Source organism: Belonocnema kinseyi, chromosome 1 (genome assembly GCF_010883055.1).
Source record: "Belonocnema kinseyi isolate 2016_QV_RU_SX_M_011 chromosome 1, B_treatae_v1, whole genome shotgun sequence".
Lineage (NCBI taxonomy): Eukaryota > Metazoa > Arthropoda > Insecta > Hymenoptera > Cynipidae > Belonocnema > Belonocnema kinseyi.
This window is the reverse complement of record NC_046657.1, coordinates 49,292,671-49,308,406: the sequence shown is the minus strand read 5'-3', so window position 1 is coordinate 49,308,406 and position 15,736 is coordinate 49,292,671. Positions and strand designations below refer to the sequence as shown.

Here is a 15,736-nt window from a genome sequence, read left to right as displayed (position 1 = left end):
TTCCCAAATCTTTGTTTCTGTTATTTTCATTACCCTACGAATAAGTATTTTTGAATATATTTTACTTACAGTGCTTAATAAGCTAATCCCTCTGTAATTATGACTATTTAAAAAGATCCATCTACTATTTTAATAAAGTTTTCTTCTGTAGCCGAGAATTAAACCAATTTGTTAAAAATTCTATCTATCTTCCTTGGTTGAAAATAATTTATTTTTGTTGTGGAAGTTCAAATTTCCTGATTGAAAAGTCAACTCTTTTTGAGAAAATTCGTCTTTTTTTGTTGAAAATTTATCTCTCAAGGTAGGAAGCCTTTTTTTGTTGAAAATTTCACCATGTTTTAAAAATTAAGTTATTTTATTTGTAAAAATCTATTTCCCTATCATCGTGAAAAATCAACTTTCTTTACCAGCTTAGAGAGAATGTTCGCCTGCAAAATATATTTGAATATATTTTATTATCACGTGAAAAATACAAAAAATTGAAATTTTTGAGAAATTTCATACTTTAAATTAAACCCTTTATAGGAGCAAAAAATAATAATTGCAATAATTTAACAATCCCTGGAAGTGATGTGTAGGATTTCACTTTTCATTCAAGCTATTAACCGTTAAAAAATATGTATTGGTTCATAAAATAATAAATTTTTAAATTTCATCCGCTTAGTTGTCTAATACTATCAGTAGTGTAAAATGGGCAATTAAATTCCCCTTGAGAGAAAAATTTTTTTTTTATTATAAAGTTTAAAATTTATAAAATCTGTTTATTTATAAATTTGGTATAAATTCAAATATTTAAGATATCTCTGCTGGAATTTTGCAAGACGTTTTCTTTAATGAGAATAGACCTCAGTATCTGAACTACGCTGGAATTGGTTCGTTTGTTATTGGAAATACAATCACAAGAGCTTTCGATAAAGATGGTGGCAAATTTGATAAAAATGGAACACCTAAAAATTGGTGGCCTCCAGAAACGGCAAAGAAATTTCATAAAAAATCTGCTTGTATTAGTGAGCAGTATAAAAGTTTTACTCTGAAAGAAGGTGGCCTCAAAGTAAGTATATGAATTCTTTGAAAAAAAATATTTTGGTGTCTTTAGTTTAAGATAGAACTTCAATAAGATAGTTTTTTAAAATTTTTTTATCCCATTTTTTTCATTCTTGTATATTACCATTTTTAGAAGACAATTAATATTCGATTTTCATTTTTTTTCAAAATTAAAGCTAATAAAATTTCGCATCGAATATTGTCCCAGTATTACTTTTTAATAAAAAAATTTCGTATCGAAGATCAGAAAGAATGAATGATTTTCAGGTGAATGATACAAGAACGGAAGACAAAAACATTGCTGACAATGGGGGCGTAAAACTTTCGTATTTAGCGTATCAAAATTGGGTGAAACGTCACGGCCCCGAACCCACATTGCCCGGATTAAACTATTCCCAATCGCAGCTTTTCTGGATTCAAACAGCGATCACACAGTGTGCCAAATATAGCCCAGGCTATCTCAAAAGTGCCGATTCGGACAGTGTTAATCAATTAATCAAGGAATTTGACGCTCCTTCAGAATACAGAGTCAAAGGTGTATTTTCCAACAGGCCAGAATTCGCCAAGGACTTTAATTGTCCAGTGGGTTCCAAAATGAATCCAGTTAAAAAGTGTTCCGCATGGTAAAAAAAACACTGGAAAATGTAAAAAAATCGGACGGAATAGAAACGGACCACTATCCGGCTGAAATTTCCAAAATCAGCCTAAAAACTAAAAAAAAAAAATGCTTACGATCTCGGCCTAAATCAAGTTTAAGGACGAGTCGTAGATTGCCTGACCGTTCGCACGATCTGGGCCTAAACGCGTTCTAAGGACGAGTCGTGGATCGCCTGACCGTCCGTACGTTGCGTACTTAAATTGCCCCCCGCCATTATTGTACGTGATTTGTTGTATCAAAAAATAAGAAAATATGGGACGTGAAACTAATGCAATTTTTTTTGTACTTTAGGTAAATACATGTTTATGATATTTTGAACGTAGGATCTTTTATAAACGGAATTAAAAAATATTTCAGATATAAATTTATAACATTTAATAATATTTATTTATTCATCACGAACAAGCAAAAATGACTTTTACCATAAAGCATGATTTTTTAAATAAAATACTTGAATTTTCAACAAAATTGTTAAATTTTTAATTAAATAATTGAATTTGAAAAAACTGAAAATCTTTTCAACACCTTCAAATGATTAAAAGTTAAAAAAAATAGCTTGATATCTTTTTAAATAAATCATACTTATTTAATACTTCGAAAGCTTCGAAATCTGTTTGAGATTCCTCTCTATCCACTGAAAATTCCTTGGAATTTCTAAAACGTTTTTCAATGTCTTTAAACTCCTTGAAATTATTAAAACTTTAGGAAAATTTCTTGAAATCTCTATACTTAGCCTACCCTACTGCAAATCCTTAGAAATCTTGGAAAACATTGTGAATTTTTTTTCAAACTCTGGAACATTTCTCAGGGAATTAAAAAAAAAAGTTTAACTCCTTAAAAAAAATAAACTTACAGAAAATTCATTGATGTATTTAAAAAGAAGATACCTTATTTCCAATCCTTTGGAAATTTTTTAAATTCTGTGTCATTTTTTTTTATTAAATGATATTTCATTATTTTAAAAATACCCTAAAGTTGTCGAAATTTTGGCTAACCTTCCTAAATTATTCAAAATCATAGCAAATACCTTCACATCCTTAAAAATATCCTACACTACTATTAATTCATTGAAATACTTAAATTTTTTTTAAATCTTAAAAGTCACTTGTAATTTTTAAAATACTGTAAATTTTTGTTTTAAATTTGTTTGAACTCCTTAAAATAGTCTAACTCATCACAAATTCTTTGAAACCTTGGGAAATTTTGTGTAATTTTGTTTAACATATTGAAAATTCCTTGGAATATTTTATAATAACAAAAACTATTTCAATTATTTGGAAATCCTTAGAAATTCCGTCACCAATTTTTCGAAACTTTATGAAATTTCGTTGGAATTTTTAAAAGTACTCTAAAGTTGGTCAAATTTGTTGAAACTTAAAAATGAGAAATAATTAGTTAAAATATTCCAACCTTTAGCAAAGTCCTTTAAATCTTAAAAAATATCCTACACTTTTTTTAAATTAATTTGTATTTTCAGAATTCATTTTTTTAATGTCTTTAAAATTATTGAAAATTATTTAATTACCCAAAACTCTTTTAAAATGACTTAAACTCCTTAAAATCATTTCATTTTTCGAAAGATTCCTTGGAATTTCTAAACATAGCTTAACCCGTGGCAAATCTTTCAAACTCTTGTGCAATTTTTTTAAACCTCTTGAAAATTATTTACAATTTTTAAAAATATTTTAAAATCCTTTAAACTCCTCGAAATTATTAAAACTTACAAAAATTGGCTTGAAATATAGTATTTTAAAATAACATACAGTATGATTTTTTAACAAAATACTCACATTTTCAAAAGAGTAATCAAAGTTTTAATAGAATAATTGGATTTTCAAACAAACAGTTGCATTTTTAACAAAAAAAGGATTACTTTTTCCTTACAAATGCAATTATTTTTTTTTAAAATTAAACTATTTTGAAGAAAATTGACTGTTTGAATTTTTATTTAAGAAATATTCTAGTTGTCTGTTAAACAAAATATAAATGTAAAAAAAAAAACAAGTCAATTTTCATCGAAATAGTTGAGTTTTCAACAACAAAGAAAGTTTAATTAATGGCGAAAAAGAATTAATTTTTAGAAAAATTTTGAAATCTTTAAACAATAAATAAAATTTATAATTAAAAAATAATCTTTAATAGAATGATAAATTTGATTAATTTTTCATTTTTGCTGACCATTAATAATTAAATATCAGAATTTTAAACTTGAAACATTTTTAAAATAGAATCTATTATAAATAGAATAAAACAATTTTAAATTTGAATTAAAAAAGAATCTCATTTATTCTGCTTTACAGTTATTTAAAGTTATAGAACTTATTATAGAATATATTAATAGTTATAGAGCTTTTCACGAAGTCAATTAATATTTAACGAAAAAATTGAATAGTTAATGCTACAAGCGGTACAGATTTTTATTTCCAATGAGAAATAGCTTTTTCCAAAAAGAGGCATTTTTAATCAAATAGTTAAATTTTCAACTATAAAAACAATCATTTTTGACGAAAAATAACAAATTTCAACTAAGCAAGAGTCTTACTTTTCCAGACGACAAAAAAGGTATTTCGAATAAATACATAATTTTTCAACGAAAGAGATTAATCATCACCAAAAATGAAATTGTTACATTTTTAGAAAAATATTAATCTTTAACAAAAAAAAATTCAACTAAATAGCAATTTCTTTTTAACCAATGAGATGAAGTTTCATCAAAAACTAAGCATTTTCAACCAGAACAACAAATTGTTAATAAAATGCATGGATTTTGAACCAAGCTGTTGAATTCGGAACTGTTGAATTTGGAGGATAATTTCACGGTCAAAAATAGAAATTTTAACTTTTAAACAAATCAATTTTGGAAGAAAGAGGAAAAAAAATCATGTGCAAGCAAGAAAATGATTTTTCAAACAAAAACTTACAACTTCCTCTTTGGAGGAAGTTTTTGTCAATTTTTTTCTAATTTTGATTACTTTGCAAAAAAAAGGAAATGTATGCCAGACCGCCCCCCCCTCTGCCCCTAATATAATGAACCGTGACAAAATTTGTCGACCTTCATCCCCCTTTAGCTGTTAATTTATTTAAGTACGGTCCCTTAGATCAGGAATAAAAAGTTCTGAAGGACAAGTCGTGGATCGCCTGACCGTCCGTCTGATCTCGTCTTCCAGAATATCAATAAAAATATTTTCTTTAAACGCTTGGGAAGCTTATTGAATTTTTTGTTAAATGACCAACCGTTCAAGTAATTTCCTCCAGTTGTTCTAAAAGAATCACGCTAGAAAAACTAAAATTAAATTTGTCTTTTTAGAGAATTTTCTGCTTCAACTTCAGTTGTTGGCAGGGGCTAGGAAACTCATTTATTAATTTGATTTTTCACAGAACCGATCCTAAGGATTTTACTTTTGTTTTTCTAACGCAATAATAAATAATACTGAGAGTGTCAAATTACTTCCGCTAGGGCTGAGTAAAAACAAATATTTATTAGGCTTCCCAAATTCAAAAAAAAGAAGTCTTTATCTATATCCTGAAAAGTTTTATTACATTTTAGAGTCAAAGCAAATTTTGTATAGGCCATCTGGTTACAGATTCGTTGTACTATACACGGGTTTTACTGCGATTTTCCTTGTGTACTACAAATAAAAATGTTGTAGGTGAATACTAGTACAGAAATTATTGTTAAAAGTGGGCGTAGCCGCTTTGATTTTAATCAATTAAATTCATAAATACATTGTACAATTTGGTAAATAATTTCTCGAAATAAATATTATATTTTAAAAAAAATCCACCAATGTATTTTTTAAAATAAGCTTCCACTTTAATATATACTACCGAGTATTATTTCGTGTTGTGTTTTGCTGTTTGTTGTTGATTTTATTCTTTTAAAATATAATAATTTATTATTTTAACCACTTAGCATTATGAAATTTAAAACAAATAACAATAAGTAGGGTAGCCAAGAGATCCACGATTCGGCCTGAAGCAGTTCTGGGGACGATTCGTGTATCGCCGGACCGTACGCACGTTTTCGCTTAAAAGCAGATCTAACGATGAGTCGTGGACGGTCCTTTGGGCTTATTTACGAATATTAAATTGAATAGTGAAAACAGTTGACAGGCTTCTTCGCGCGACGCTTCTATATAGTGAATGTATTTGCATATTTGAAAACGTACAGATTTTAAAATGAAATACAAAATTCGGATTTTATACAGATTTATTTGAATTTTTAATTTTAATCCAAAGATCTTCAACTTGAATGATTTCCACAACAATTTCATTTTTATTACAAAAATAAAACCAAGAATCATCGACCAAATTTGGACAAATGTTCCCATTGCCGGCTATAATTTTATTTTTTTGCCTAGTTAAGGGTGTTGTATGAGTGACGAAACGTTTGTCATTTAAAAAAATGTTTTTTATTAGGATTTGATAATAATAAAAATAAAAAAAATAAAGAAATAAAAAAGAGAAGGTACATGATTTGGTTGTTTGCCTTATTATTTTTTGATTCACTGTTTTATTTTGGCCAAAGGGAGAACACATTCTTTTTTCTTTTTTAGAAGGGAAAAATGAAAAATTTTAACGCAAAATAAAAAACTTATATCTTAAATAAGCAAAATTAAATTTATATAACCTTAAAAACAAATGAAAAAATAGACCTAAAAGATAAATAGTTTTTTGAAATTTTAATTTTTTATTAAAAATGATGAATAAGTTATTAATTGTTAAATAAATTAACACGATGGCGTAGCATCTTTAGCTTCATTCAACAAATCAGAATTAAATATTGTGAAACTTTAAAATAGATTGCGTCACCACAAATTATCTTCTTGTTGAAACTTAAAACTATTTTCTTGCAAAATTGTTATATTTTTGGGAAAAATGTATTTTAAGTGTAACTGAAAATTTATCTATTGAATACAACTGCTTCCTCGAAATTTAAGTGTTATCTTAAAAAATATTTTTTTTTTGTTAGCAAAATGTTCCGCTTTATTGAAACTATGATTTTATTCCTGTTAAAGTTTACTCTTGGTTTAAGTTAAAAATAATTTAGGTACACAAAAAAGTAAAAAATATACCCCCTTTTTTCAATTGGTTTGTTTACGTAAAATGCTTTTTTTTAAAAATCAAAATGTAACTTTGCCATTTTTGGTTGAAAATTGTTCGTTGCTAGTTGAGAATTGAACTATGGGTTTTCGTTACATTTTCGTAACAAATTTCCCTTTTTTTTAAATTTATTTTTTGGTTAAAAAATTCATTTTTTTAAATTAAAACTGTAACTGTTTCATTTTGCGTAAATAATTTCACTATTTTTTTATGAAAAAGTTTATCTTTTATTTATAATGTAACTTTTCAATTTTTCGTTCAAAATTTAACATTTCTAGTTGAAAATTTGATATTTTTAATTGAAAGTGTATCTTTGCCATTTTTTGTTGCATATATCTCTTTTTGATGAAAACTCGACATATTTACAAATACTCCTCTTTTTCGGTAGAAAATTAATCTTATTGTTCTAAAATCATTCTTCTTAGTTAAAAAATGCACTATTTTTCATTTTTTTTTTTTTTGATTAACAATTTTTTTATTGAAAATGTAACTTCCATTTTTCGTTTAGTTAAAGATTCAACTGCTTTGAAAAAATTTCGTCTTTATCGGTAGAAAATTAATGTTTTTTCTTCAAAATTAATCTTATTTTTTGACCAATTCATTATTTTACAAAAAAAAATCATTTTTTTATTGAAAAATATAATTTTGCTATTTTTGGTTGAAAACTGATCTTTTTTAGGTGGAATGTCGACTAATTTTTGTATTAAAAATAGAATTTTTTTGACTCAAATAAGAAAGCAACTTTCATAATTATTGCGCCCAGCCTAAACATTTGTAGTCACCATAATATTCTGTTTTTTTATTTTTTGCATTTTGCGCGAGTGGGAAATTTTCAATGCGCATGCCTCTGCGAAACAAGATACGAGCAGCGAGAAAAACAGCAACAGCAAGAAGAGAAAGGGCAGCAAGGAGTGTCTAACTGCAAAATGTAAAAATGATAAAAATGCTGGTATTCGTAATTATTTTTTGTTTAAATTTTTTTATTAATTATTTAACTAAACATTTTTTAAATAAATTTTTCTTTTTCATTAAAAAAATGCAATTTTGCTTCAAAAATTTTTTTTTTGGGTTCAAAGCTCAAATGTTTTTTCACAGAATTCACCTATTTTATTGAAATTAACTATCTGGTTAAAACTCTACTGTTTCATAGATAATTCGTCTCTTTGCCCTCAAAATTGCATTTAGTTGACCCTTAAACTTTTTTATTAAAAATTAATTTTATTTACATTTATCATGTTAGTTCTCAATTCCATTATTAAATTGTATAAAATAATTCTTGTCCTTTGAACAATTTTCTTTCTAGTTAGAAATTGCATTATTCAATTGAAAAATTTTTTTTTTTTTCTTGATAACAAATTTATTTCTCTACTTAAAACTTCGACTTTATATTTAAAAACGCATCTTTCTCAGGTAAAAATGCATCTATTTCATTTAAAAATCCAGTATTTAGTTAGAAACTGGTCTTTTCTTAAAGAAAATAATTCTTTAAAAAATGATTTTTGTGATTGAATATTTAATTCTTTGGTTGAAAAACATATTTTTTCATAATAAGAATTTTTTTTAACTCAAGTTTTTAAAATTCCATTCGCCTTGTAAAATTTCTTTCTCAGTTAAAAATTCAACTTTTTGATTAAAAGTTTATCTTTCTTAGAAGAAAATTCAATTGTTTAATTGAAAATTTATGCATTTTGTTAAAAATTCGTTTTTTCTTATGTAGAAAAAATATTTTTCAATTTAATTATTAATTATTTAAGTACAATGAAAAAGATTACTTGATTCAAATAAATTTAAATTTCTAAAGAAATTTAAAGAAATTTTGCTCATAACAAAAGTTTGTTTCTTAGTTGAAAAACAATATTTTTTGAAATTAATCTTGAAATTAATCTCAGTGCAAAAGAGAATTTTAACTTCTGAAATTTAGGTTTAAAACTTTTATTTTGCTCACCAAAATATTTTTTCTAGTGAAAAAAAGTTTTCTAGATGAAAGTTCTATTATTTAATGGAAAATTTATGTACTTTGTTGAAAATTAGCTTTTCAGTTTTTTGTAAAAAATTCAAATATTTGCTTGAAGATCCGTTTTTTTTTTTTTGTAAAAAATACTTCTTCTTTTTTAAAAAATTATCTTTGTAGTTTAGAATTTAAATATTTAATTGAAATATATTTTTTTCCTTCTTTGAAAATTTATTTTCTAACTTCAGATTTAAAAACTCCATTCTACTTGCAAAATTATCTTTTTTTTTTAAATTCAACTTTTTTGTTTTTGTAAAAAATTCAACTAATTGGTTCAACATTCGTTTTTACTTGTAGAAAATAATTCTTCTCTTTCTCGACCACTGAAAAAAAATATTTTAAGGATGAAGTTTCATCAATTTCGCTGAAATTTCATCTGCCGAGTTTTTAGTTCCGTGCCAACTTTTTTTGATCTAGCATTATTTTGGTTTTGTATTTATTGTAGGTTAAATGAAAGGAACTAAGATATGGAATTTTTTTTTTTCTTAAAAAAATATTTTGCTGAATCGGCGTATGCTTGTGGTTTATCAGATTTCCCGATATAAGAATTGATATAATAATAAATAATGAATTCATAATAATAACTTATCATTATAAAATAATAATAATAATACAGATGATACCAAATTTAAATAATATAATAATAATGAATTAATATAACATTAAATATAGAAATATCTAAATTTTTAAACGAACTTCATGGATTTTCTTTGCAAACAAAAATTTATTTTTTACTTTGGCGATCAACTCTGAAGAAAAAAGACGAATTTTTATCAGAATACTTCAATTTTTTACAAAATTGTTAAATTTTAAAATGAATATATATATATATATATATATATATATAAATCTTCAAACAAAATTTTAATTTTCACCAAAATTATGAACCATCTAACAGAAAACTTAATTGTTTCATTAGAAACTTCTTTTAACTTGAAACAATTGAATAATTAAATTTAAAGTTTAAAAAGTTCATTGAAAATTGATGCATTTTGTTTGAAATTATTTTTTTTCGTAGAAAATAATTATTATTTAAAAAATTATCTTTGAGGTAAAAAGTTGAACTATTTGGAAAAAAATATATTTTTTTGAATTTCATTTTTTTAAATTAAAAATTTTTAAATTCCATTCTCATGGTAAAATGATATTTTTAGTTAAAAATTCAAATGTTTGGTACAAACATTATCTTTCTTAGATAAAACTGCGAATATTCAATTAAAAATTCATGTACTTTTTTGAAAATTCATTTTTTCTTCTATAGAAAATTTGATTATTAATTATTTAGGTAGAAAATAATTCCTTATATTTCGAAAACTATCTTTGTGGTTAAAAATTCAACTATTTGGTTGAAAGTGATTTTCTTTCTTATTTGAAATTTTGTTTTTTACCATAGATTTGAAAATTCTATTTTGCTTATAAAACTGTCTTTTCTATTCAAATAAATATTTTAATTTTCAACCAAAGTTATTGTTTTCAAACATAAAATGAAATATTTTTTAGGTAAAACAATAAATTTATTTAAAAAATGTCTTAAAACAATAAAGTGAAATTTTCGCTAAACAAGTTTAATCTTCATTGATTTTTGAATAAAATAGTTCAATTTGAAAAAAAATTCAAACAAAAATAATATACTCAAATTTTCAAGTAAAAAAATGTAATGTTTAAAGAAAGATTAAAAAAAAACGAATCTTCAAATAAATAGATGAATTTTCAACCAAAATAGTGAATTTTCAAACAGAAAACCTAATTTTTTAACTATAAACTTTTTTTCTACAAGGTAGTTGAATTTTTTACTAGAAAATAAAAATTTTCAAAGAAAATATATAGGTAAACTTGCAAACAGAGAAACAAACTTTAGAGAAAACAAAAAACAACAATATTTGACACAAATTATTAAATTTTCAAATAAGAAAGAGATCTGAAATGAAAAACAGATTAATTATAAATAAACTGCTGAATTTATCGTAAACAGATAATTCATTTTCTACAAAACAGTTGAACTTTTAACAAAGCAGTTGTATTTTAAACTAACACGGTAAATTTTCAAAAATAACTATAAAATTAGTTTTATATGAAAAAGACGAATTTTTAACAAAATAAATTCATTTTAAAAAAAGTTGGATTTTTAACTAAAAATGTAAATGTTCCTCCAAATGTTTAAATGTTCAAATATAAATATGTGTATTATCTACAAATGTGGTCTATATATCCAATGAATTTTCAACAGAAATGATAAATCTTTAACTAGAAAAATCATTTCATTAATAAAAAAAATTTCATTTTTCAACTTAGTAGATGAATTTTCTGCAAAAAAATGCATTTTTAATAAAAAGTTGAAATTTTTACATAATTGTTGAATTTTTAAATAAAAAATATACATTTTCAGTCCAAAATTAATTTCCAACTAGAAGTAGAATAGTTGAATTTAAATAATAGTTTGTTCATTCAAAAAAAAAGTTTTAACAGAGCGGTTCAATTTTCAAACAACTGGATAAATTTTTGACTAAAAAAAAGTTATTTGCTATAAAATTATCTTATTCATTTAAAACTAACTTTATTGGCTCAAAAATGTGAAAATTTGTTGGAAATTTTTCTTTCTTTCTCTACTGAGAAAATTGTTCTAGGTTCAAAATGAAGTATTTTAGTTGAAAAGTTAATCTGTTTGGGTTAATGTTTAAACTATTTTGTTAAAAACTATTTTTTTAGGGTTTTCACTGTTTTTTATTTGAAATGAAAATACTTTTTATTGAACAATCAAGTATTAATTTTTTTTTAATAGGTGGATGCGATTCTTCGATGAGGTACTTAAGAATTCGAAAATCTTTTGATTAAAGAATTTTCCATATTCGATTTTTAATTTTTAAGTACACATTTTTAATTAAAACAATTTCAAAATGCATACTTGAAGACTTAAACAATTAAAAGTTAAAAACATTTGGATGAAAATTCAGAAAGATAGAGCATTTAAAAAAATGTTGAGAACATTTAAAAAAAATTTTTAACACTTTGTGCGACCTTTCATTTTAAGCACCCTTAAAGATTATTATAACAACTTTCTTAATATCGGTGGAAAATTAAAAATTTAAATTTTGATATGAAAAAAAATTATGAAGAATGAAAAATTCTATTTCGTGACTAAACTATACAAGATACGAAAAGAGATAATCAGACAAAAAATATCCACCCCAAAAAGATCTTCAAATTTCTTATTAAACACTTTTTAATTTAAGAATTATTGTTCGCAATTCTAGTTTTGGTTCGAAATAAATTTTTTTAAACTAAAATCCTAACTATTTCATGTTTGGTTTAACATATATTTTCTTCAGTTCAAAAATCAACAATTAGTTACAATAATTTCCTTGCTTTGTAAGTCACCTTTTTGGTTGAAGAATCATTTGGTTGATTGAACATTTCTTTTAAAATTCAAAATTCTAATCAAAAATTCATGTATTTGATTAAAATTCAGTTTTTTCCATAGAAAATAAATTTTTTAACTAAAAAATTAAATATTCTATTGTTCAGGGAAAATGAATATTTTCCGAGAGACATTTAATCTTTTTGGTTTAATATTCATTCTACGTCTGAAATTTAACTATTTTGTTAAAAATCATCCTTTCTTGTTAAAAGTTTGTCTTTTGTTGCAGAAATTGATTTATTTTTTTTCGTTGATAAAAGTAAAAAAGTAATTATGAATATTCTATCAGAAGAAAATGAAGTTTTAAAAAAACTCAGACAAAAGAGGAATTTATGACAAAACACTTAAATTCATAACCCCAAAAGTATTTTTTTTACCGAGATAATTAAATTTTTATCACGAAAAAGACGAAATCTCAATCAAATAAGTGAATTTTCAACTAAAAGATCAATTTCCTTGCAAATTATAGAATAGTTACACAAACAAATTTAAGCATTTCATTGGATCTGAATAAACTATTTTTAATTTTAAAATAATTTAAAATCAATAGGGTAATAATTAAACTATTTTATGTCAACAACAAAATTTGCAGCATTTTTGTACATGAAAAATATCGCACGCCATAAGCGCGCTCAATAATTGTTTGTTTTAATTATGCGATGCACAGAAACGATTTGCAAGCGAAGCGAGCTGCGCGCAAAGCGCGCTATAAGAATTTGACATTAAAGCGATTTCATCTTTTAAAATCTTTACTTATATTCATAAAAATTGGATAATAATTAATAGAATTTTCAAAAACTTTGGGAAAATATGGACTTATATAAATAATTACATATTATTAATAAACGTAGCCACAACAGTTTTCAATGCTCTGAAATAGATGCCGATCACAATTTTGAATTTTCATACTAAATCGATTTAATTCTGTACATTTTTTAATTGAAATTTATTGGAATCACATATTAAGCTGAATAGACCTTCTCAAGATCCCTGCAAAAATCTGGATTTGAATTAATTAGCCTGAGCCCTTAAAATAAACCAAAAGTCAAAAAATCTGAGGCTTTTTACCAAAATTTAATGACATCAATCATGATTTTTATGATGTATTATTTGAAAAGTTCTATTTTTTACAATAGATTTAACGTTTTACGAATTAAATTGTCAGTGAATAAAGCTTTTGTCACCTACTTTGGATAACTTTAGATAACATTTGAATTTCTTTTGAGCAGCATTCAAAAACGGAATATCTGTAAAGGCTTTTTATATAAATATAGCTATTATTTCTTCAATGAAGAATACCCTAAACTAGACTTACAGAATATGTGAGATGAACTACTGGCTAGACTGTACTCAAGTACAGTAAGAAAAGGTCAACAACAATTTTTTTACCTCGGCCATGAAAATCTTGGACACCTCGTCCTTCGTAAGGAATGGATTTTCGAAGAAATTTGATAAGTTACTAAAATTTGTGTGGATGTTCAAAACCCTTCCCCCTGGAAGTTATAAATAAAAAATTTTTCTTATTTAAAATTACTTTAGAGTGGAAGTCCTTTATTGACTGGCTTACTAATAAGTATCGCAGTCAGCTGTTCTAGGGTTCAGGAACCTTTAAACCCCAGGTCTATCAGCAGTGAAGAAAAATTAAATTGTCAATTATCCGAGAAAGACGTATCCGTCTAAATATACCATCCCTTGAGGACTTTGCTGATACTTATCGAACAGAAGGTCCAATCAATTACCTTGCGACATCTACGTGTCACAAAGGTAGATTTATGCTTTTGATTCAACAAAGTTAAATCAGAAGTTAAAAGGTAGTCTGATATAGATTCACACCTGCAGTTGGTGTTCTTAGTATCATAAGTCGAACTGTGTTAGATAGCATCACATCCAATGATCAATCCTTTAAGAGAGCAATAGTCCACTTGCTTTCTCTATTCCTTAAGCAGTTTGTCCTGGAAGTTAAATGATAGGTTCGATGAGGAAATTATAATAGGTTGGCTGCGACCTTCTAAAAGCTGCCTAATGTGTATTGCCATGATGTATCTAGAAAACAACGCTGGTAATCCAATAAATTTAGTATAGACCTTGAAGTAAAGTTCTGCCCTATGAGTTTTTCTGAAACTATTATAAACGACTGATCTCCTCTTGTAACTTGACTCACCAACTATCACCTTCTAAGTACAAATGTTTTTGTATTGCGGCAAAAGTTGGTTGTTCCGCTGCTAAAGTATGCGAGATATCAAACCCTTTTTCAGCGTCGTGAAAGTTTATGTGTATGAAATCCAGGCGGAAATAGGGTCATCTAATTTTAATTTAATTTTCTACTTGTCTGCTACATCTTCTACAAATACTAATTCCAAGCTCTATCCATAGTTATTACTTTCGTTTTTTAAAAGACCTCTATATTGATCCACTGTAACCCATAGCGAAGTTTAAAGTCGATCTTCTTGAAACTTTCAACCACTCCTGAATCTGTAGTTATTAAAAGTTTGTTAGCTTGACGGTAAACAGCTTCGGTGAACCAAATTTTAGAAACTTCGTTTGAAACAATAATCTTCAAATCTTAAGAGAACTTCTCCAGGTAGCGTGCCATCCATTTCTGTCTTTCATATGACCTTAATTGTCTTTGTCTGGTTTTCATCAAATTTGGTTCTTGGAATCTTCTGCAACTATGGACAGTTCTAGGTGATTTTAAAGAGCATAACTATAAGAGTCTTTTGCACCTCTCTCTCGCATCATCTTCTGTGTCCTGATTTTATTTAATATGCTGATTATCATAATGTCTCCTCTTTAAAGTCCTTGTCTGGCTAGTTGCTGCGTCCGATTGGTATAACAATTAAGGCCTCAAAATTTTTCTAGCAGATCCAAAAAATAAGCCTTTTCCTTGTATTTCTGTTAGGTTCAACCTCTTGAAATTAGTGTCGCCAGGGTTACTCAAGATGGTCCTTCGCTTATGCTTTCCGAAGTATGTTCCAAAACGTCTTTTGGTAATTTCCATCTACAGAGAAAAAGACACTTTTTCCAGAGAGTTATCTGCTTATTCAATGAAGCTTGTATCTGGAATTCAACTTCTATCAAATTTGATCAAGACATTTGAAAAAAAAAAAACATATTAGGTGTTCGTACTTTTGAGTTGAAGAGAGTTCAACTAAATCTTGGTTGAAGATCTTTAAAATTGTGCCTAATGAAAAAAATAAGAAACAATTTAAAAGATATTTCAGTATAAAACTTTTTTATTTATTTAAAATAACAACAGTAGCTTCATTGTAGTATTACATTAATGGATTAACTTGACAGTGAAATATCCATTGCTAAAAAGGATTAAACATACATAGCACTTACACATTTTAAATTTTAGTGGCTGCGCCCGGCTTGTAAAATAAATATCTGAACTAGTAGTTCAGTGGAAGCTTCTAATGTGTCCCCTAAGGGTTTACATTTTTCTTACACCTTCTTTATTCCTTTACACACCCTCCACACACTTATTTGGTGGTGGAAGGGGGAC

The 15,736-nt window shown here is 25.9% G+C and overlaps 1 protein-coding gene across 1 annotated transcript in view; it reads left to right on the top strand.

The window, feature by feature from the left end:
* Positions 1 to 15,736, top strand: part of LOC117177708 (neprilysin-2-like) — a 33,002-nt gene that overhangs the window by 16,911 nt on the left and 355 nt on the right. Inside the window, exons 8-9 of the mRNA XM_033368584.1 lie at positions 798 to 1,051; positions 1,312 to 1,667. Of these exons, the coding sequence (XP_033224475.1) occupies positions 798 to 1,051; positions 1,312 to 1,667 (610 nt within the window). The remainder of the gene's footprint in view (positions 1 to 797; positions 1,052 to 1,311; positions 1,668 to 15,736) is intronic.